Genomic DNA, 24334 nt, shown 5'->3' with positions numbered 1-24334 from the left:
TGCAATGAGTTTAACTGTAGTAAATGAATCACTAAAACATGTGACAATTGGCTGTGCTGTTTACGCCTCAAAGCCCCTGGATCTTAAATATGCTAAAGACTAAACTGTATATAAACAGATTAAACAGAAAAGTGATCACATAGTAATCTAACACATGAGATAAGTGTGATGTCAGAGAAAACACGTATAAGAAAGAACGTCATTCAGTCCCAGAGGTTTCACAGTCTGCAGCGTATGGATCCAATTGGCCTCTTTCTGTAATAGCTTACGATCTCTGTTACCTCCTCTCGGGGATTCTGGCACTCCATCGATAATTTTATAACGGATGGAAGAGATGCTGTGGTTGAATTCTTTAAAATGTCGGGCTACAGGCTGGTCCCCTCCTCGACTTTCTATAGCAGCTCTTATACTTGATCGGTGTAAAGCTATTCTTTCCTTGAATTGACGAATGGTCTTTCCAATGTATAATAGGCCACATGGGCACTTGATGTAATAGATAACATACCGACTTGTACATGTATAAGCTTTCTTGATCTTGAATTCTGCTATAGAAAGTCGAGGAGGGGACCAGCCTGTAGCCCGACATTTTAAAGAATTCAACCACAGCATCTCTTCCATCCGTTATAAAATTATCGATGGAGTGCCAGAATCCCCGAGAGGAGGTAACAGAGATCGTAAGCTATTACAGAAAGAGGCCAATTGGATCCATACGCTGCAGACTGTGAAACCTCTGGGACTGAATGACGTTCTTTCTTATACGTGTTTTCTCTGACATCACACTTATCTCATGTGTTAGATTACTATGTGATCACTTTTCTGTTTAATCTGTTTATATACAGTTTAGTCTTTAGCATATTTAAGATCCAGGGGCTTTGAGGCGTAAACAGCACAGCCAATTGTCACATGTTTTAGTGATTCATTTACTACAGTTAAACTCATTGCAGACATACACGATTTATATTTTGCTCAATGGCTGACTGGATTGGAGTTATTTGTCCTCTCTTACTAACAGTATCTTGCACAGCCGAATTCTGGTTAAGTACTAGTCATTGTTTACATTTTCTCCCACAGCATCTCTTCCATCCGTTATAAAATTATCGATGGAGTGCCAGAATCCCCGAGAGGAGGTAACAGAGATCGTAAGCTATTACAGAAAGAGGCCAATTGGATCCATACGCTGCAGACTGTGAAACCTCTGGGACTGAATGACGTTCTTTCTTATACGTGTTTTCTCTGACATCACACTTATCTCATGTGTTAGATTACTATGTGATCACTTTTCTGTTTAATCTGTTTATATACAGTTTAGTCTTTAGCATATTTAAGATCCAGGGGCTTTGAGGCGTAAACAGCACAGCCAATTGTCACATGTTTTAGTGATTCATTTACTACAGTTAAACTCATTGCAGACATACACGATTTATATTTTGCTCAATGGCTGACTGGATTGGAGTTATTTGTCCTCTCTTACTAACAGTATCTTGCACAGCCGAATTCTGGTTAAGTACTAGTCATTGTTTACATTTTCTCCCACAGCCGTTTTTGTATTCTGGTCTCCTTGGTGACGGGTTCACTATGTACGTCATCCACCACGCCCCCCTCTGATGCCGGGTCGCCGGCGCTGGCCAGCGCCAATGACGTCATCGGGTCCCTGCGGGCGCCGTGGCTGGATTGTTCACGAGGTGTTTGGTAAGTTATAAATCTCTTGTGTACTGTACTATTTGGTTGTCTTGATAAAAGGGTTATACCCTGAAACGTTGGCTATTAACCACGTAGTCTGATTGGTTTTTTTAAGTCTCTGAGTGCCAGCCGTTTTTTCTTGCTATATATATATATATATATATATATATTAAAAAAAAAGTGGTAGGTCCCAGCGCCTTCAGTGATTCAAATTTTCCTAGTATGGATGGTAAATTAATATGCGTACCGGAAACCAATAGGATTTCGGCTCAAAAGTAGTGTCTCTTTAGATTGCAGTCGTCCTGGTTACTCGGTCTTTCCAGATTTCTCCAAAATTCCAGTACACCAACCAGGATATGGAAAACAAGTGTATTGATAATAATAGTGTAGTATTTCCACTATGTGGAGTGATAGTGCTGATAATGATTAGTGCAGTGAATGCTATTTAAAAGCATGCATCAAATAGTGTAGATACACCTTGTGCAGATAGGGAGTGTCAAGTAGTGTCCTTAGCCAGAAGGAAGAAATAATGTATAATAATACCGTCGGTATTTATATTTCTCGCATGTAGTGAATTCTCAGCTAAGATCTTCTCCTGGATTGCTGGAGACACCTTAAAAATGAAACTCCCAACAAGTGGGAATAACGCCCATAGTGTAGTATTTATATAAAAAAAATTTTTAATATAACACAGACAATAAACACAATAAAAGATAGGTGGACCCGTACAATATAAAAAGTAATAAAAGCTTATCTGCTTATCCTTGAGGAGTGGATAATGTAACCAACGCGTTTCGTCCTCTGCGTTTTTTACTAGGACCCCTTGATGAAGTCCTAGTAAAAAACGCAGAGGACGAAACGCGTTGGTTACATTATCCACTCCTCCTCAAGGATAAGCAGATAAGCTTTTATTACTTTTTATATTGTACGGGTCCACCTATCTTTTATTGTGTTTATTGTCTGTGTTATATTAAAAAAATTTTTTTATATAAATACTACACTATGGGCATTATTCCCACTTGTTGGGAGTTCCATTTTTAAGGTGTCTCCAGCAATCCAGGAGAAGATCTTAGCCGAGAATTCACTACATGCGAGAAATATAAACACTGACGGTATTATTATACATTATTTCTTCCTTCTGGCTAAGGACACTACTTGACACTCCCTATCTGCACAAGGTGTATCTACACTAAGAGCATTCACTGCACTAATCATTATCAGCACTATCACTCCACATAGTGGAAATATTACACTATTATTATCAATACATTTGTTTTCCATATCCTGGTTGGTGTACTGGAATTTTGGAGAAATCTGGAAAGACCGAGTAACCAGGACGACTGCAATCTAAAGAGACACTACTTTTGAGCCGAAATCCTATTGGTTTCCAGTACGCATATTAATTTACCATCCATACTAGGAAAATTTGAATCACTGAAGGCGCTGGGTCCTACCACTTTTTTCATTTTTATATTTGGACTTTGAAATAGGGCCCATTTTCAGAGGACTTTTGTCAGCAGCCATCCAAAACTGGAGAAGTGACTTCGACACACTCACGATATATATTTATTTTTTATCACCTATTATTTATTGTATATTGTCAATTTACACTAGACTTGTATGATAGGTAGCAGTGCTAATTACATCACTATATTTATAATAAGATTGTACTTACCGGTAAATCTATTTCTCGTAGTCCGTAGAGGATGCTGGGACTCCGTAAGGACAATGGGGAATAGACGGGCTCCGCAGGAGATAGGGCACTTTAAGAAAGCTTTGGACTCTGGGTGTGCACTGGCTCCTCCCTCTATGCCCCTCCTCCAGACCTCAGTTAGGGAAACTGTGCCCAGAGGAGATGGACAGTACGAGGAAGGATTTTTGTAAATCTAAGGGCGAGATCCATACCAGCCACACCAATCACACCGTATAACTTGTGATACACTACCCAGTCAACAGTATGAACAACAACATAGCCTCGGTTCAACCGATAAACTATAACATAACCCTTATGTAAGCAACAACTATATACAAGTCTTGCAGAAGAAGTCCGCACTTGGGACGGGCGCCCAGCATCCTCTACGGACTACGAGAAATAGATTTACCGGTAAGTAAAATCTTATTTTCTCTAACGTCCTTGAGGATGCTGGGACTCCGTAAGGACCATGGGGATTATACCAAAGCTCCCAAACGGGCGGGAGAGTGCGGATGACTCTGCAGCACCGATTGAGCAAACAGGAGGTCCTCCTCAGCCAGGGTATCAAACTTATAGAACTTTTCAAAGGTGTTAGACCCCGACCAAGTAGCTGCTCGGCACAACTGTAATGCAGAGACCCCTCGGGCAGCCGCCCAAGAAGAGCCCACACTTTCCTAGTGGAATGGGCCTTAACCGATTTAGGCAATGGCAAACCTGCCGTAGAATGCGCCTGCTGAATCGTATTACAGATCCAGCGAGCAATAGTCTGCTTTGAAGCAGGAGCGCCAACCTTGTTGGCCGCATATAGAACAAACAGAGCTTCAGTCTTCCTGATTCTAGCCGTTCTGGTCACATAAATCTTCAAAGCCCTGGCCACATCCAGGGACTCGGAATCCTCCAAGTCCCGTGTAGCCATAGGCACGACAATAGGTTGGTTCACATGAAAAGGTGAGACCACTTTTGGCAGAAAGTGAGGACGAGTCCTCAACTCTGCCCTATCAACGTGAAAAACCAAGTATGGGCTTTTATGTGATAAAGCCGCCAATTCTGAAACGCGTCTTGACGAAGCCAATGCCAACATGATGACCACTTTCCACGTGAGGTATTTCAACTCCACAGTTTTGAGTGGTTCAAACCAAGGTGACTTGAGGAAACGTAACACCACGTTAAGATCCCAAGGCGCCACCGGAGGCACAAAGGGAGGCTGAATATGCAGCACACCCTTCACAAAAGTCTGTACTTCAGGAAGAGAGGCTAATTCTCTTTGAAAGAAAATGGATAAGGCCGAAATTTGGACCTTTATGGACCCTAATTTTAGGCCCAAAGTCACTCCTGTTTGAAGGAAGTGAAGTAGACGGCCCAAATGGAACTCCTCCGTAGGAGCAGCTCTGGCCTCACACCAAGAAACATATTTTCGCCATATACGGTGATAATGTTTTAACGTCACGTCTTTCCTAGCCTTGATCAGGGTAGGGATGACCTCCTCCGGAATCCCTTTTTCCGCCAGGATCCGGCGTTCAATCGCCATGCCGTCAAACGCAGCCGTGGTAAGTCTTGGAACAGACAGGGCCCCTGCCGCAGCAGGTCCTGCCTTAGAGGAAGAGGCCACGGATCTTCTGTGAGCCACTCTTGCAGCTCCGGATACCAAGTCCTCCGTGGCCAATCTGGAACAATGATGATTGTTCTGACCCTGCTTATTCTTATTATTCTCAACACTTTGGGTATGAGAGGAAGAGGAGGAAACACATAGACCGATCTGAACACCAAAGGTGTCACCAGAGCGTCTACCGCTGCCGCCTGAGCGTCCCTTGACCTGGCGCAATACCGCTTTAGCTTTTTGTTGAGACGGGATGCCATCATGTCTATTTGAGGCAGTCCCCACCGACCCGTGATCTGTGCGAAGACTTCTTGATGAAGTCCCCACTCTCCCGGATGCAGGTCGTGCCTGCTGAGGAAGTCTGCCTCCCAGTTGTCCACCCCCGGGATGAACACTGCTGATAGCGCGCTTACATGGCCTTCCGCCCAGCGTAGAATCCTGGTCGCTTCTGCCATGGCCACTCTGCTCCTTGTTCCACCTTGGCGGTTTATATGAGCCACTGCCGTGACATTGTCTGACTGAATCAGAACTGGTTTTTCCCGAAGCAATTCCTCCGCTTGACGCAGGGCGTTGTATATGGCCCTCAACTCCAGGACGTTGATGTGGAGACAAGTCTCTAGATTTGACCAGAGACCTTGGAAATTTCTTCCCAGTGTGACTGCTCCCCAGCCTCTGAGGCTTCCGTCCGTGGTCACCAGGACCCAGTCCTGAATGCCGAACCTGCGACCCTCTAGTAGGTGAGCACTGTGCAGCCACCACAGGAGAGATACCCTGGTCCTGGGAGACAGGGTGATCCTTCGATGCATTTGTAAATGGGACCCGGACCACTTGTCCAAGAGGTCCCATTGAAAAGTCCTCGCATGGAACCTGCCGAAGGGGATGGCCTCGTAGGAAGCCACCGTCTTCCCCAGGACCCGCGTGCAATGATGCACTGAAACCTGTTTTGGTTTTAATAGGTTCCTGACCAGGGCTATGAGCTCCTGAACCTTTTCGACCGGAAGAAAACCCTTTTTCTGGTCTGTGTCTAGAATCAGGCCCAAAAAAGTTAGACGCGCTGTAGGGACTAGCTGGGACTTCGGTATATTGAGAATCCAGCCATGTAACTGCAACGTCTTCATGGACAGAGACACGTTGTCCAGCAACTTCTCCCGAGATCTCGCCTTTATGAGGAGATTGTCCAAGTATGGGATAATTGTAAACCCCTGCCTGCGCAGGAGCACCATCATTTCCGCCATTACCGTGGTGAAAATTCTCGGGGCCGTGGAAAGCCCAAACGGCAACGTCTGAAATTGGTAGTGACAGTCCTGCACTGCAAATCTCAGGAACGCCTGATGGGGGGAGAATACCGGAACATGAAGGTAAGCATCCTTTATGTCCAGGGACACCATCCAATCCACCCCCTCCAGGCTGGCGATGACCGCCCTGAGTGATTGCAGTTTGAACTTGAACCTCTTCAAGTACAGGTTCAGGGATTTTAGGTTTAAAATGGGTCTGACCGAACCGTCCAGTTTCGGGACCACAAACAGGGTTGAGAAATATCCCTCTCCTTGCTGGAGATGAGGAACTGTGACAATCACCTGTTGAATATACAATTTTTGGATTGCTGCCAACACTAGCTCCCTCTCTGACGGGGAAGCCGGCAGAGCCAATTTGAAAAACCGGCGAGGAGGCAAGTCTTCGAATTCCAGCCTGTATCCTTGAGAAACAATCTCTAATGCCCAGGTATCCACCTGCGAGTGAACCCAGACGTGGCTGAAAAACCGAAGACGAGTCCCCACTAGATCTGCCTCCCCCCAGGAAGCCCCAGCGTCATGCGGTAGACTTTGCAGTCGCAGGGGAGGACTTCTGCTCTTGGGAACTAGCTGTGTGCAGCTTCTTTCCCCTGCCTTTCCCTCTGGCAACAAAGGACGATCCCCGTACCTTTTTGTTTTTATTGGAACGAAAGGACTGCATTTGATAATGAGGTGCCTTTTTTGTATGCTGCGGGGGGACATAAGGTAAGAAATTCGACTTTCCAGCCGTAGCAGTAGAGACAAGGTCCGAGAGGCCATCTCCAAACACCTCCTCCCCTTTGTAAGGCAAGGACTCCATATGCCGCTTTGAATCGGCGTCTCCCGTCCACTGTCGGGTCCACAAGAGCCGCCTAGCAGAAATAGACATAGCATTTATTCTGGAGCTTTATAAACAAATGTCTCTCTGAGCATCTCTCATATACAAGGCAGCATCTCCGATATGCTCTATGGTCATTTGAATGGCATCCCTATCTAAGGTGTCAATCTCCGTAGATAAGGAATCTGCCCATGCCACAACCGCACTACAAACCCAGGCCGACGCCATAGCCGGTCTAACAATAGTACCTGAATGAGTGTAAATGTGCTTCATGGTAATTTCCTGCCTGCGATCAGCAGGATCCTTGAGGGAAGCCGTATCCTGAGAAGGCAGTGCCACCTTTTTGGACAAGCGTGTCAGCGCCTTGTCTACTTTAGGCGAAGATTCCCATAGTATCCTATCCGTTTGTGGAAAAGGATACGCCATAAGAATCCTTTTGGGAACTTGTGGTCTCCTATCCGGAGATTCCCAAGCCTTTTCGCACAAGTCACTTAATTCAAATGAGGACGGAAAGGTGACTTCAGGCTTTTTCCCTTTATACATGTGTACCCTCGTGTAAGGGACAGGGGGTTCCTCAGTAATATGCAAAACCTCTTTAATGGCAATAATCATGTACCGAATAACTTTTGCCACCCTCGGCTGTAATTTTGCATCTTCATAGTCGACACTAGAGTCAGTATCCGTGTCGGTATCTGTGTCATCGATCTGGGATATGGTGCGCTTCTGAGACCCTGAAGGGCCTGGCGCCACAGGGACAGGCATGGACTGGCTACCTGACTGATCCCTAGCTTCAGCCTTGTCTAACCTTTTATGCAATAGATTGACATTTGCATTCAAGACATTCAGCATATCCACCCATTCCGGTGTCTGTGTTGCCGACGGCGACATGACATTCAAGCACTCCCCCTCCACATTAAGCGAGCCTTCCTCGTCAAACATGTCGACACACGCGTACCGACACACTTCACACACACAGGGAACCTCTTTTCTGAAGACCGTATCCCCTTCAAGGCCCTTTGGAGAGACAGAGAGAGAGTATGCCAGCACACACCCCAGCGCAATGACCCTGGAGACCGACACAAAATGTTTTCCCCCCAGCCGCGCTGTATAATATGTTATCCGCCAATTATGTGCCCCCCCCCTCTCTTTTAAAACACCCCTTCACCGTGTGTAAGCAGGGGAGAGTCCGGGGAGCTTCCTCTCAGCGGTGCTGTGGAGAGAAAATGGCGCTGGTGAGTGCTGAGGGAGAAGCCCCACCCCCTCGGCGGCGGGCTTCTGTCCCGCTCAAACTTAGTAAAATATGGCGGGGGCTCTTTTATATACATGTACAGTGCCCACCTGTACATGTATATTGTCTTTTGCCATAATAGAGGTGTTATATTGCTGCCCCCCCCCTGCGCCCTGCACCCTTACAGTGACCGGAGTATGTGAGGTGTATGGGAGCAATGACGCACAGATGCAGTGCTGTGCGTTACCTCAGTGATGCTGAAGGCTTCTGCCGCTTGACGTCTTCTGACTTCGGTTCTTCTGGCTCTGTGAGAACGGCGGCGCGGCTCTGGGGGTGGACGCCCAGTAAGAACCTGTGTTCACCCCCTCTGGAGCTAATGGTGTCCAGTAGCCGAGGAAGCAGAGCCTATCTTAGACTAGAAGGTCTGCCCCTCTCTCCTCAGTCCCTCGATGCAGGGAGCCTGTTGCCAGCAGTGCTCCCTGTAAAAAAATAGAAAAAAATCCAAACAAAAATGCTTCTAGGCAGAGAACTCAGGAGAGCTCTCTGCAGTGCACCCATCCTGCTCTGGGCACAGTGCAAAACTGAGGTCTGGAGGAGGGGCATAGAGGGAGGAGCCAGTAAACACCCAGAGTCCAAAGCTTTCTTAAAGTGCCCTATCTCCTTCGGAGCCCGTCTATTCCCCATGGTCCTTACGGAGTCCCAGCATCCTCAAGGACGTTAGAGAAATTATATATATATATATATATATATATATATATATATATATATATATTCACACACACACACACACACACACACACACACACACACACACACACACACACATGTACACACACACACACACCAACCTTAATGCATAATGTCAAAAAGGTCATCAAAATCAGAGATGGTCAAGTGGGGGGCCCTGGTCCACTTGACATGAAATGACACTACTGGATGCAAATTTGAGGGGAGATCTTCCCCATCCCTGGACTCAATGGTATTTCTGTAGTAAGTTAGTTTCTGATGCTCACACAGATTACCAGACATTAGCTTTTATGAGGAGTCTCATTTGAAAGAGAGACTGCCATCTTTAAAACGAGAGGTTCCAACTAACTAGATGGCAGAGTTGGGGAGATAGAGGGACTTTGTCCCTACCCCCATTCCTTTTCATAAATCATTTCTCTTTTTTAATCACACAACAGGACATCGGTGTGCATCTATGGCACTTCCTGATTCAGCATCGGCGGTAAGTCCTGACTGATCTTCACAGCCACTGGGAAAGTATTAATAAGCCACCCACTGAGGAGTCAGGCTCGTCCTCCTATAGGAATCCATTTGTTAGTATAGGCAACAATGCTATTCTTAATAGGCAACATTATACAGTGATCGCAAAAACGAGCTATGCCGCGTTTTTTACCCGTTTTTTAAGACCTGGGACTCCAGTTTACAAAGTGGGAGGGTCCCCGGGGACGCGCTCCTCTTTAGCCAATCCCTAAGGGGGATTTGTTTCATTGATACGCTGGCCTCGGGCTGAATGATATAAAAAGAGGAGGTGGAGCCAGTTTCCCCTCTTTGGCGCCTGGCTGCTTGCGGAGGGTGACTCGGTGTCAGCGAGTGAAGGGTAGTGCGGGTGGTGGATGGGTTACGGGGGGTTGCCACAGCGACTCTAGGAGGTGCTGGCAATGTGCAGGGATCGGCGTCCACCGTGATCTAGTGGGTAAAGCTGGGCTTAGTGACTGGGGCTTCCCGCGGTGCCGTCTGAGGCAGTGGCCGCGCTGCCGCTCTTGCTTTGAGAGAACACCTCAAAGCAAGAGCGGCAGCGCAGTCACTACCTCAGACGGCACCGCGGGAAGCCCCAGTCACTAAGCCCAGCTTCACCCACTACATCACGGAGGACGCCGATCCCTGCAAGTGTGGTGCGTTCCCTGTGTGACAGTCCACTATGGCCACCCGGTGAAATATGGTGGCGGTATTATAGCTGACTAACACGCGTCACGGCCGTGTGAGTGACTGCCCGGGCTTGCTGAGGGGGCCGGGGTTCCCGCGGCGACGGAGCAGCTGTATGGTGCCGGGAGTAAGAAGTGGTCGGCGACTAGTACGTTTATTGCTGTAAGGGTTCCCTGGCTGGCGTCTTCGGAGGGAGGGGGGCTGGAGCTGTGGTCGGCTGTGTTTTTTCCAGTCACCGCGGGTGATGGATTGGCTGATCGTTCCGGGGGGGGGGGCAAGGTGATTACTGCAATGTGCTTCAGTGCTTTTACCTGGTGCAGTGTTCCTCAGTGCCCTTACCGGGTGCAGTGTTCCTCGGTGCTCTTACCGGGTGCAGTGTGCCTCAGTGCTCTTACCGGGTGCAGTGTGCCTCAGTGCTCTTACCAGGTGCAGTGTGCCTCAGTGCTCTTACCGGGCGCATTGTGTATAACGTGCAATAACTGGCGCAATGTGTAAATTTGTATAACGTGCTGTACCTGGTGCAAAGTGTATAACGAGCTGTACCTGGTGCAAAGTGTATAACGTGCTGTACCTGGTGCAAAGTGTATAACGTGCTGTACCTGGTGCAAAGTGTATAACGTGCTGTACCTGGTGCAAAGTGTATAACGTGCTGTACCTGGTGCAAAGTGTATAACGTGCTGTACCTGGCGCAAAGTGTATAACGTGCTGTACCTGGCGCAAAGTGTATAACGTGCTGTACCTGGCGCAAAGTGTATAACGTGCTGTACCTGGCGCAAAGTGTATAACGTGCTGTACCTGGTGCAAAGTGTATAACGTGCTGTACCTGGCGCAAAGTGTATAACGTGCTGTACCTTGCATTGCCTATACTTTGCGGTCTGGGAGGTGGGACACACATTCACTTTCTGCCTAAGGGCACCAAAATGTCTAGTTACAGCTCTGGTGCAGGGTGTACTGCACGCTACACAGCCCAGCAGCATTGTCACCCCATCGCCCCACCTTGCAACACATTTGTAGTGTCCAAACAAGATTAAGTTTAAAAAGAACCTTCATTCGATGGGACCCAGAAAAAGACCGGTAGGACCCCAATTTTTAAAAGTGAGGGGTCCCTGGGACCCACTTTTTTTAGGGGCTCAGCGCGATCACCGTTATACAGATGTGCCCTCCTACATTTTCGCAGTCACACAAACAGCCCTTCTAGTGACGCCATGCTGTGACTTGGTAGCACCAAGCATCTTTATGTGCAACTTTTTCCATTAAAATGTGTTGTAAGTCGCATCGCTATATGAATAGGACGCACACACAGCTTATGCAGATTAAAATATGTGGCATGCTTATATTCTGTGACTACGGCTGTAACTGCATACTTAAATGCTAAGCTACAGTGTTTTCTGGGAAAACAGTAGTGTAGCACTTTGTTTGAAGATACAGCCACGGTCACACACAGAATATAGACATGCTGCATGTCATTTTATTCAGCAGAAGCTGGTTGTGCACACTATTCACATAGCGATGCGAGTAAGATGCCCGACATTAGCAAAGCTGCCTAGGAACTGCTGGCTCACTAAGGCTAGGCATCTCACGGAGCATGACGTATTCAGGCTAGATGTATGGACACATCTAAATTTTATTCTGATCATCTCTTGCTAACAGAAGCCTGCGTCATCCATGCAGTCAAATCTTTATACTGTTCAGGATCTTAAAGCATTACGGTGAGTTGCATTTAAACAAACATTTAGCTTTTTCTCTACTAGCAAGAAGAAAAATCCTTCCCCTTTAACAAAAGACTTGTAAAAAGATCTTATTTTCCAAACACCTCAACAATCATGAATACTCCGTTTTTCAAATTAAGTAGTAGACCCACAGCTTTAGGGCTAACTTTGGAGTAGGTGTCTCATCTGTTTGGGCACAGGCTCAACAGCAGGCTCCGCTTCGCCCGTTACTACTCCCCAAATTAAGGAACTGCTAAAAAAACATTTAAAGCTTCCTGTATAGTACATGCATAGCTTTATAATAGACGCCCAATGTACGCACATGTATAGGAGCCTCTCCAGTGTGGGAAAGCAGGACATTTACATTTTTACGCTACGGAACTGCATCTGAGCCACCACCCCTGTTTTCGGACTTCGTAGTGTGATAATCCAAAACCAGGATCCTCCGAAGAGAGTAAACCTGAATCTCGGAGAAAAACTGCAGACCACTACCTGCCTAACAAACCCAGAGATGGTAAAAAACACAAGAGACGGACCACCATTATGTGTCATACCAGGGGCATTTTTCTAAACTACTTGTCTGCACCCATTTAGAATGGGCTTCTTTCCACTACAATAGCTGCCATGCAGTTTAAAGGAGTAAAATATGTATTAAGGCCTTTAAAGCACCATCCCTATTCATCATCCTCCCTCATATTCAGAAGTGATGATTTCAAATGATGCATTACAATAACAGCACACTGCCCAGCAAGAAATTACCCAAGATCTGGTTTGTTGATTAAACATAGGCTTACAGTGTTTGATGGACAGACAAAAATTGTTCTAGTCATGGTCTGGCAAAACACCTCTGAATATGTAGCAGTTAATATTTGTCTGTTAAACAACTCTTTGTGTGCTCATGGTACACTGGCTTGTTCTGTATTCAGCAGGAGCAGAATGTGGATTTACCAGAACAGCAAGTTAACAATTACTACAAGAAAATCACTCTCTCTACTTCTTGCTCTCCAATTGAAGAACAGGTCAAAAGGTAAATGCATTTTAAGTTCTTTGAAAAACTGTACTGGTTATAGAAAGTAATATTTAAACTACCTGGAAGTATTTTCCCAACTGCTGGACTTACTTGTAAGTGATGACCCTCTTTTTCTTTTGGTGAAAAGAAGCGCCCACCATCTCCTCTCTTTCTGGCCATAGCATGACGGTGCCGTGACTCGTGCAGGTATTTCTGGGAAAATGAACATTACATTAAAAAAACCTTCAATGCTGGACAATTAAGATCTTATCTTTTTCCTGAGAAGTATTTCTTTCCGTCTCTGGGTTTAATAATCTTTTTAAAATTAAGACACAAAAAAAAAAAAAAAAGTATAAGTTTAGGAAAAATGCTCAGCAAAACACGTACTATGAAATGATCAATCATCCAATGCTATGTCTGCAAGCTTGCAGTCAACAACAATTTTAAGTTAGTGTTCAGGTAAAATCTTTACATACCCCAGTGGATGAGCTGCAAAACCATTATCAAAGAGGAGACACTCCTTGTGCATCTAAATCTTGTCTTTATGTTGTCTTTCTGAACTTCTACACTATATAGTCAAAATCGTAAGGAAAGTCAGTGCAAATCGCACTGTGTGTACGCAGCCTGCGATACAGATGCGTGCTCCCGTGGGGTCGGTCTCGCAAGAAAAGTTAGACTGTGCAGGCAAGTCAGTTTTGACTATATTGTGTACAATCTAGAACAGGGGTGGGGAACTTTTTATCTACCAAGGGCCACTTAGATATTTATAAAATCCTTCGGAAGCCCTACAAAAATCAACTTAAAAATTAGCCTGCCCCCCAGAAGATAGGCCCCCAGTAGTTATGCCTCTTAGTGGTACTGTGTGCGCGTGGCGAAGACACATGTGCAAAAAAATGGGTGTGGCCAATTAAAACGGGACATGATGCACATATGCCCCCAATAGTGCAGTGCCAGATACACAAATGCCCCACAATTCCAGACACACATTGACCCCCACTGCTGCTGTATGTGTTTTTCTGGGGAGGAGAGCACAGTGCGCGCCTCTCCTGCCACTTAGTGCTCCATCCGGCAGCAACGTGTCTCAGCTGTCAGAGGCCAGGCATGGAGGAGAGCGCAGCTGTGTCGGGCGGCAGCGTGTAAAACCTCGAACCAGCCGCCGTATCGTGAGCCAATCAGAGCTCGTGGATCGGCAGCAGCGCATCCAGATTGGCTCACTAACCGGCAGCTGGTTTGAGATCCTACACGCTGCTGGACATAGCTGCGCTCTCCTCCCTGCCCTGACAGCTGAGACACGCCGCCGGACTGAGCACAAAAGGGCAGGAGAAGAGCGCGCTGTGCTCTCCTCCCCTTACACACAGCAGCGGGCCAGAACAAGTGGTTTTGTGGGCGGGGGTTCCCCACCCCTGATATAGAACATAGTATAGTCAAAATTGGTACCTAGTCAAAATTGCAAGTAAAGATAGTTAATATCGGTGGTTCAGGGCTCTGGGGAGTTCAGGGGAAATCGCAAAGTCAAAAATAGGAATAATACCTACTGGTAATTCCTTTTCTCATAGTCCGTAGGGGATACTGGGATGGTCTTAGTACCATGGGTATAGATCAGGTCCATTGGAGCCTGGCACTTTAAAAATTCTTCAGAATGTGCTGGCTCCTCCCCCTCTATGCCCCTCCTGCAGACTCAGTCTAGGAAAACTGTGCCCGAGTATACGGACATACTTTGAGAGAAACAAAACAGAGAAGAAAAGTGTAGAGAATCGAACCAGCACACAACACAACACGACAAGAGGATAGCCATGCTAACCACAACTTGAAACAAGGGACAGCAACAGCAGAACCAAGAAATACAAGAGCACAGCTTGCAGGAAAACAAATGAAGCACAGAGACAGGCGCCCAGTATACCATACGGACTACGAGAAAAGGAATTATTGGTAGGTATTAAATTCCTATTTTCTGTAATGTCCTAGGGGATACTGGGATGGTCTTAGTACCCATGGGGGAAGTCTCTAAGCTCCCAGAACGGGTGAGAGAGTGCTGAGACCCCTGCAAAACAAAGTAACCAAACTGAAAGTCCTCTTTAGCCATGGTATCGAACTTGTAAAACATTACAAACATGCCAGACCAAGTAGCTGCTCGGCACAACTGTAAAGCCGAGACACCAAGGGCAGCCACCCATGAAGAACCGACAGACCGTTTGGAGTGGGCCTTAACAGATCTCGGCAGCGGCAAGGCTGCCAAGGAGTAAGCCTGTTAGATGGTCAGACAGATCTAACGAGCAATGGACTGTTTTGAAACAGGCTACATCCAATTTTGGTAGCGTCAGAGAACAAAAAGCGAGTCAAATTTTCTGTGATAAGCCGTCCTCTTGACATCAATCTTCAAAGCCCGAACCACGTCCAGGAACTTTGGCGTAACCGACGTGTCAGACACCACGGGAACTACTATCGGATGATTAATGTGAAACGCAGACACCACCTTAGGCAAAAACTGCGGGTGAGTCCTGAGCTCCGCTCTATCCTCGTGGAACACCAGATAAGGGCTCCTACAGGATGAGGCCCCCAATTTCCGATACACGCCTTGCAGAGGGCCAAGGCCAATAACACGACAGTGTTCCAAGTCAAATACTTCATGTCCACCCTATGTAATGGTTCAAACCAATCCGACTGAAGAAAGGACAGGACCAAATTGAGATCCCACGGAGCCATGGGAGGCACAGAGGGTGGTTGAATATGAAGGACACCCTTCAAAAACGTCGGGACCTATGGGATCAAAGCCAACTGCCTTTGAAGAAGATAGACAAGGGCGAGACCTGAACTTTAATGGATCCTAAACGTAGTATATCCAAACCTGCCTGCAGGAAGAATAAGAACCGGCCGAGATGAAAGTCTACAGTAGAATACAGCCGACCCTCACACCAAGAAACATATTTCTTCCATATGTGGTGGTAACGTTTAGATGTTACCACCTTCCCGGCCTGGGCCATAGTCGAGATAACCTTGGCGGGAAGCCCTTTCCTGGCTAAAATCTCCCTTTCAACTTCCATGCCATCAACCAAAGCCTTGGTAAGTCTGGATAGACTTGGCAAGTCTGGATAGACTTGGCAAGTCTGGATAGACTTGGCAAGTCTGGATAGACTTGGCAAGTCTGGATAGACTTGGCAAGTCTGGATAGACTTGGCAAGTCTGGCCCTTGCTAAAGATCTTCTTGAAGCGGTAGAGGCCAGGGCTCCTCGAGGAACATGGCCAGGAGGTCCGCGTACCAAGCCAAGCGACGCCAATCCGGGCAATGAGAATTGCCTGAGCGCTTTCCCGTTTTAGTCTTTTGAGAACTCTGGGATTGAGAGGAAGTGGAGGGAACAGATAGATGATGAACTGGTAAACCCACGGCGCCATCAGAGCATCCACCGCTCCACCATCTTGCCTAGTAGGCGGATGCAATGATGCACAGAGATCTTGTGTGGTTTCAGAATGGAGTGGACCATAGACTGGAGTGTCAAGGCTTTGTCCATTGGCAGGAACACTTTCTGAGACACAGTGTCCAGTATCATCCCCAGGAACTGAAGTCTCTGCGAAGGTTCTAGGTGTGATATTTATAGATTGAGAATCCACCCGTGACTTGTGCGAAGTCGCGTAGTCAGGTTGATGCTTTCCAACAACCGAGCCCTGGACACAGCTTTTATGGTATAGTTAGGGTTGCCAGATCATCTCTTTAATCCCGGAGACCTGTGATTTACACAGGTTTTGTGGCTGATTAAAACCAGGTGGAATGCAGGCTTGAATTTAATCAGCCACAGAACCTGTATTATTCATAGGTCTCCAGGATTAAAGGGATGAGGTGGCAAGCCTAGATAACGTCCAAGTCCGGGACAATGTTAAACCCTAACACGCGGAGTTGCAACATCATCTCTTCAATAACCTTCGTGAACACTCTCGGTGCCATGGAGAGAACAAAAGGTAAGGCCCAAATCTAGAAGTGGATGTCCTGCAGCGCAAATCTGAGGTAAGCCAACATAGCCATAGCTGTGGCGCGTGAATTGATTAGGCCATTCTCCTTGATTGCCTCACTCATGAAGTTAGCAGAATCCTGAATAGGTTTTAGGAGTGTCAGAAGTTCATCCTGAGGCATAGTGTCAAAACCCTCTATCACAATACCAGACCATTTAACAATGGCCCTAGAGATCCGACCACAAGCAATTATGGGTCTTTGTGCGACTCCCACTGCATTGTAAATGGATTTGAGTGTAGTCTGAATCTTACGATCAACAGGGTCTTTTAAAGAGATAACACTAAGTACAGGCAGTACAATTTTACATGACAGCCTGGACACTGAGGTATCCACAGCTTGAGGATTCTCCCACACCTTCCTACCCTGAGGGGGGACAGGGAAGGAGGTTAGAAACCGCTTAGAGCAGTGGTTTCCAAACTTTTTTGAATCACGGCACCCTAGAATATCAGAATTTTTTTCACGGCACCCCTAGGCCAAAAAATTCTTATTGAGAAATTTAGAAAGAAATAGGATTTTAGTACCTACCGGTAAATCCTTTTCTCCTAGTCCGTAGAGGATGCTGGGGACTCCAAAAGGACCATGGGGTATAGACGGGATCCGCAGGAGCTTGGGCACACTGAAAAGACTGACTGGGTGTGAACTGGCTCCTCCCTCTATGCCCCTCCTCCAGACCTCAGTTATAGGAACTGTGCCCAGGAGAGACGGACATTTCGAGGAAAAGATTTTTGTTCAAACTAAGGGCTAGAACATACCAGCCCACACCACAACATACTGTACAACAGGAGTAACAGTAAACCAGATAACAGTATGAATTTAACTACAGCAACAAGCTGAAACAACAAATACACAACCCGTGTGTAAACCAAAGCAACGAATAAGAATACACTGCAAGTAACCGTCCGCACTGGGATGGGCGCCCAGCATCCTCTACGGACTAGGAGAAAAGGATTTACCGGTAGGTACTAAAATCCTATTTTCTCTTATGTCCTAGAGGATGCTGGGGACTCCAAAAGGACCATGGGGTCTATACCAAAGCTCCAACACGGGCGGGAGAGTGCGGACGACTCTGCAGCACCGATTGAGCAAACATGAGGTCCTCCTCAGCCAGGGTATCAAACTTGTAAAACTTAGCAAAGGCGTTTGAACCCGACCACGTAGCTGCTCGGCAAAGCTGAAGTGCCGAGACCCCTCGGGCAGCCGCCCAAGATGTGCCCACCTTCCTGGTAGAATGGGCCTTCACGGATTTCGGCACTGGTAGCCCAGCCGAAGAATGAGCTTGCTGAATCGTACTACAAATCCAGCGTGCAATAGTCTGCTTCGAAGCAGGATGACCAATCTTTTCGGAAGCATACAGGACAAACAGCGCCTCTGTTTTCCTGGGCACAGCCGTTCTAGCGACGTAGATCTTCAAAGCTCTCACAACATCAACAGACTTTGGAACTGCCACAGCATCTGTAGCCACAGGTACCACAATAGGTTGGTTAATGTGAAACGAAGAAACCACCTTCGGCAGAAATTGTTGATGAGTCCTCAATTCCGCTCTATCCGAATGGAAGATCATGTACGGACTCTTGTGAGATAAGGCCGCCAACTCAGACACCCGCCTGGCAGATTCCAGAGCCAACAGCATGACCACCCTTCCAAGTGAGAAACTTTAACTCAACCTTACTCAAAGGTTCAAACCAGGAAGACATAAGAAACTGTACGACCACGTCAAGATCCCATGGTGCCACCTGGGGCACAAACGGAGGATGGATATGCATTACTCCCTTCACAAAAGTCTGAACCTCAGGGAGAACAGCCAATTCCTTCTGAAAGAAGATAGATAAAGCCGAAATCTGCACCTTGATGGAACCCAATTTCAGGCCGGCATCGACGCCTGCCTGCAAAAAATAAGAATTTACTTACCGATAATTCTATTTCTCGTAGTCCGTAGTGGATGCTGGGGACTCCGTCAGGACCATGGGGATTAGCGGGCTCCGCAGGAGACAGGGCACATCTAAAAAGCTTTTTAGGTCACATGGTGTGTACTGGCTCCTCCCCCTATGACCCTCCTCCAAGCCTCAGTTAGGTACTGTGCCCGGACGAGCGTACACAATAAGGAAGGATCTTGAATCCCGGGTAAGACTCATACCAGCCACACCAATCACACCGTACAACTTGTGATCTGAACCCAGTTAACAGTATGATAACAAAACGAAGTAGCCTCTGAAAAGATGGCTCACAACAATAGTAATAACCCGATTTTTGTAACAATAACTATGTACAAGCATTGCAGACAATCCGCACTTGGGATGGGCGCCCAGCATCCACTACGGACTACGAGAAATAGAATTATCGGTAAGTAAATTCTTATTTTCTCTAACGTCCTAGTGGATGCTGGGGACTCCGTCAGGACCATGGGGATTATACCAAAGCTCCCAAACGGGCGGGAGAGTGCGGATGACTCTGCAGCACCGAATGAGAGAACTCCAGGTCCTCTTTAGCCAGAGTATCAAATTTGTAAAATTTTACAAACGTGTTCTCCCCTGACCACGTAGCTGCTCGGCAAAGTTATAATGCCGAGACTCCTCGGGCAGCCGCCCAGGATGAGGCCACCTTCCTTGTGGAATGGGCATCTACATATTTCGGCTGTGGCAGGCCTGCCACAGAATGTGCAAGCTGAATTGTACTACAAATCTAGCGTGCAATAGACTGCTTAGAAGCAGGAGCACCCAGCTTGTTGGGTGCATACAATATAAACAGCAAGTCAGACTTTCTGACTCCAGCCGTCCTAACTATATATATATATATATATATATTTTTAGGGCCCTGACAACGTCTAGTAACTTGGAGTCCTCCAAGTCCCCAGTAGCTGCAGGCACCACAATAGGTTGTTTCAGGTGACAACGCTGACACCCCTTTAGGAAGAAACTGGAGACGAGTCCCAGTTCTGCCCTGTTCAAATGGAAAATTTTAATATGGGCTTTTGTAAAACAAAGCCGCCCATTCTTTTTGACAATCGCCTGGCCGAGGCCAGGACTAACAACATGGTCACTTTCCATGTGAGATATTGGTCAACAGCATGGTCACTTTCCATGTGAGATATTTCAAATCCACAGATTTGAGCGGTTCAAACCAATATGATTTTAAGGAATCCCAACACTATGTTGAGATCTCACGGTGCCCCTAGAGGCACAAAAGAACTGTATATGGAATACACCCTTTACAATCTGGACTTCAGGAACTGAAGTCAATTTTTTCTGGAAGAAAATCTACAGGGCCGAAATTTAAATCTTAATGAACCCCAATTTGAGGCTCAAAACACTCCTGTTTTCAGGAAGTGCAGAATCGACCTAGTTGAATTTCCTTCGTGGAGCCTTCCTGGCCTTACCCACGCAACATATTTTCACCACATGTGGTGATGACGTTGTGCGGTCACCTCCTTCCTGGCTTTGACCAAGGTAGGTATGACCTCTTATGGAATGCCTTTTTCCCTTCAGAATCCGGTATTCAACCGCCATGCCGTCAAACGCAGCCGCGGTAATTCTTGGAAAAGACATGGTACTTGCTGAAGCAAGTCCCTTCTTAGCTCCCCAGGCCCTTAGTCCTCTGTGAGCATCTCTTGAAGCTCCGGGTACCAAGTCCCTCTTGGCCCATCCGGAGCCACTAGTATAGTTCATACTCCTCTATGTCTTATAATTCTCAATACCTTGGTTATGAGAAACAGAGGAGGGAACCCATACACTGACTGGTACACCCACGGTGTTACCAGAACATCCACAGCTATCGCCTGAAGGTCTCATGACCTGGCGGAATACCTGTCCCGTTTTTTCGGGCGGGACGCTATCATGTCCACCTTTGGTCTTTGCCAACGGTCCACAATCATGCTGAAAAACTTCCCTATGAAGTTTCCACTCTCCCGGGTGGAGGTCATGCCTGCTGAGGAAGTCTGCTTCCCAGTCGTCCACTCCCGGAAAGAACACTGCTGACAGTGCTATCACATGATTTTCCGCCTAGCGAAAAATCCTTGCAGTTTTGTCACTGCCCTCCTGCTTCTTGTGCCGCCCTTTCTGTTTACGTGGGCGACTGCCGTGATGTTATCCCACTGGATCAATACCGGCTGACCTTGAAGCAGAGGTCTTGCTAAGTTTAGAGCCTTATAAATTTGCTCTAAGCTTATTTATGCAGAGAGAATTCTCCAGACTTAATCACACTTCCCTGGAAATTTTTTCCCTGTGTGACTGTTCTCCAGCCTCTCAGGCTGGCCTCCGTGGTCACCGGCATCCAATCCTGAATGCCAAATCTGCGGCCCTCTAGAAGATGAGCACTCTGTAATCACCACAGGAGAGACACCCTTGTCCTTGGATATAGGGTTATCCGCTGATGCATCTGAGGATGCGATCCGGACCATTTGTCCAGCAGATCCCACCGAAGAGTTCTTGCGGGAAATCTGCCGAATGGAATTGCTTCGTAATAAGCCACCATTTTTACCAGGACTCTTGTGCAATGATGCACTGACACTTTTCCTGGTTTTAGGAGGATCCCGATTAGCTCGGATAACTCCCTGGCTTTCTCCACTGGGAGAAACACGTTTTTCTGGACTGTGTCCAGAATCATCCCTATGAACAGTAGACGTGTCATCGGAAAAAGCTGCGATTTTGGAATATTTAGAATCCACTCGTGCTGTCGTAGAACTACTTAAGATAGTGCTACTCCGACCTCCAACTGTTCTCTGGACCTTGCCCTTATCAGGAAAGCGTCCATGTTTCCTTTTAAGAAAAATCATCATTCCGGCCATTACCTTGGTAAAGACCCGGGGCGCCGTGGACAACACAAACGGCAGCGTCTGAACTGATAGTGACAGTTCTGTACCAGGAACCTGAAGTACCCTTGGTGAGAAGGGCAAATTTGGACCTGTAGGTAAGCGTCCCTGATATCCAGTGACACCATATCGTCCCCTTCTTCCTGGTTCGCTATCACTGCTCTGAGTGACTCCATCTTGATTTGAACGCTTGTATGTAAGTGTTCAAATATTTCAGATCTCACCGAGCCGGTTGGCTTCAGTACCACAATATAGTGTGGAATACTACCCCCTTCCATGTTGTAAGAGGGGTACTTTGATTATCACCTGCTGGGAATACAGCCTGTGAATTGTGTGAGGGGGAGATGTCTCGAATTTCCAATGTACACCTGGGATACTACATGTAGGATCCCGGAGTTCCCTTGCGAGTGAGCCCCCTGCGTACTGAAACTCTTGAGATGACCCCCTGCCGCACCTGAGTCCGCTTGTACGGCCCCAGCGTTATGCTGCGGACTTGGCAGAAGCTGTGAGGGGCTTCTGTTCCTGGGAATGGGCTGCTTGCTGCAGTCTTCTTCCCTTTCCTCTACCCCTGGGCAGATATGACTGGCCTTTGCCCGCCTGCCCGTATGGGGACGAAAGGACTGAGACTGAAAAGACTGTGTCCTTTTTTTTTTTTTTTTGCCGATATGTGATTCGGGGTAACAAAAGGTGGATTTTTCAGCTGTTGCCATGGCCACCAGGTCCGATGGACCGCCCCTTTATACGGCAATACTTCCACATGCCGTCTGGAATCTGCCTCACCTGACCACTGTCGTGTCTTCGTCTGGCAGATATGTACATCACATTTACTCTTGATGCCAGAATGCAAATATCCCTCTGCGCATCACGCATATATAGAAATGCATCCTTAAAATGCTCTATAGTCAATAAAATCTTGTCCCTGTCAAGGGTATCAAAATTTTCAGTCAGGAAATCCGACCAAGCCCCCTCAGCGCTGCACATCCAGGCTGAGGCGATTGCTGGTCGTAGTATAACACCAGTATGTGTGTATATACTGTCATGATATTTTTCAGCTTCCTATCAGCTGGCTTCTTGAGGGCGGCCGTATCTAGAGACGGTAACGCCATGTTTTTATAAGCGTGTGAGCGCCTTATCCACCCTAAGGTGTGTTTCCCAACTCGCCCTTACTTCTGGCGGGAAAGGGTATACCGCCCATAACTTTCTATCGGAGGAACCCCACGTATCATCACACACTTCATTTAATTTATCTGATTCAGGCAAAACTACAAGTAGTTTATTCACACCCTACAAAATACCCTTATTTGTGGTACTTGTAGTATCAGAAATATGTAACAGCTCCTTCATTGCCCTTAACATGTAACTCGTGGCCCTAAAGGAAAATTACGTATGTTTCTTCACCGTCGACACTGGGGTCAGTGTCCATGTCTGTGTCTGTCGACCGACTGAGGTAAATGGGCGTTTTTACAAGCCCCTGACGGTGTCTGAGACGCCTGGACCGGTACTAATTTGTCCGCCGGCCATCTCATGTCGTCAACCGTCCTGCAGCGTGTTGACATTATCACGTAATTCCATAAGTAGACCATCCATTCCGGTGTCGACTCCCTAGAGAGTGACATCAACATTACAGGCAATTTGCTCCGCCTCCTCACCAACATTTTCCTCATACATGTCGACACACACGTACCGACATACAGCACACACACAGGGAATGCTCTGATAGAGGACAGGACCCACTAGCCCTTTGGGGAGACAGAGGGAGAGTTTGCCAGCACACACCAAAAGCGCTATAATGTATATAACAACCCTAGAAGGTGTTGTTTCTATATATGCGCTCTTAATATATCATTATATCGCCAATTTATGCCCCCCTTCTCTTTTAACCCTGTTTCTGTAGTGCAGTGCAGGGGAGAGTGGGAGCCTTCCTCACCAGCGGAGCTGATCAGGAAAATGGCGCCGTGTGCTGAGGAGAATAAGCTCCGCCCCCTTTTCGGCGGGCTTTTCCTCCCGGTTTTTTAATAACTGGCCTGGGTTAAAATACATACATATAGCCTTAATGGCTATATGTGATGTATTTATTTGCCAAATAGGTATTTATATTGCTGCCCAGGGCGCCCCCAGCAGCGCCCTGCACCCTCCGTGACCGTGTCAGTGAGCCGTGTGACAACAATGGCGCACAGCTGCAGTGCTGTGCGCTACCTCTCTGAAGACTGTGAAGTCTTCTGCCGCCTGTTTCCGGACCTCCGTTCCGCCGTCTTTCTTCAGCGTCTGTAAGGGGGATCGGCGGCGCGGCTCCGGGACGAACCCCAGGCTGACCTGTGTTCCGACTCCCTCTGGAGCTCAGTGTCCAGTAGCCTAAGACTTCAATCCTCCTGCACGCAGGTGAGTTGCAAGTCTCTCCCCTAAGTCCCTCGTTGCAGTGATCCTGTCGCCAGCAGGAATCACTGATTAGAAACCTAAAAAAAACTTTACTAAATAGCTCCTTAAGAGAGCCATCCAGTTTGCACCCTTCTCGGACGGGCACAAAAACCTAACTGAGGCTTGGAGGAGGGTCATAGGGGGAGGAGCCAGTACAC

The 24334-nt window shown here is 47.2% G+C and overlaps 1 protein-coding gene across 7 annotated transcripts in view; it reads right to left on the bottom strand.

Moving 5' to 3' along the window:
• The window catches only part of NFYA (nuclear transcription factor Y subunit alpha), a 103072-nt gene that overhangs the window by 4572 nt on the left and 74166 nt on the right, over positions 1-24334 (bottom strand). For all 7 annotated transcript variants that reach the window (XM_063955211.1, XM_063955214.1, XM_063955215.1 and 4 more), the window contains one exon: positions 13066-13167. In XM_063955211.1, coding sequence (XP_063811281.1) covers positions 13066-13167 — 102 coding nt within the window. The remainder of the gene's footprint in view (positions 1-13065; positions 13168-24334) is intronic.

Source organism: Pseudophryne corroboree, chromosome 2 (genome assembly GCF_028390025.1).
Source record: "Pseudophryne corroboree isolate aPseCor3 chromosome 2, aPseCor3.hap2, whole genome shotgun sequence".
NCBI lineage: Eukaryota > Metazoa > Chordata > Amphibia > Anura > Myobatrachidae > Pseudophryne > Pseudophryne corroboree.
Note: the sequence above shows the minus strand (reverse complement) of the source record. Positions and strands in the feature narration are given on the sequence as shown.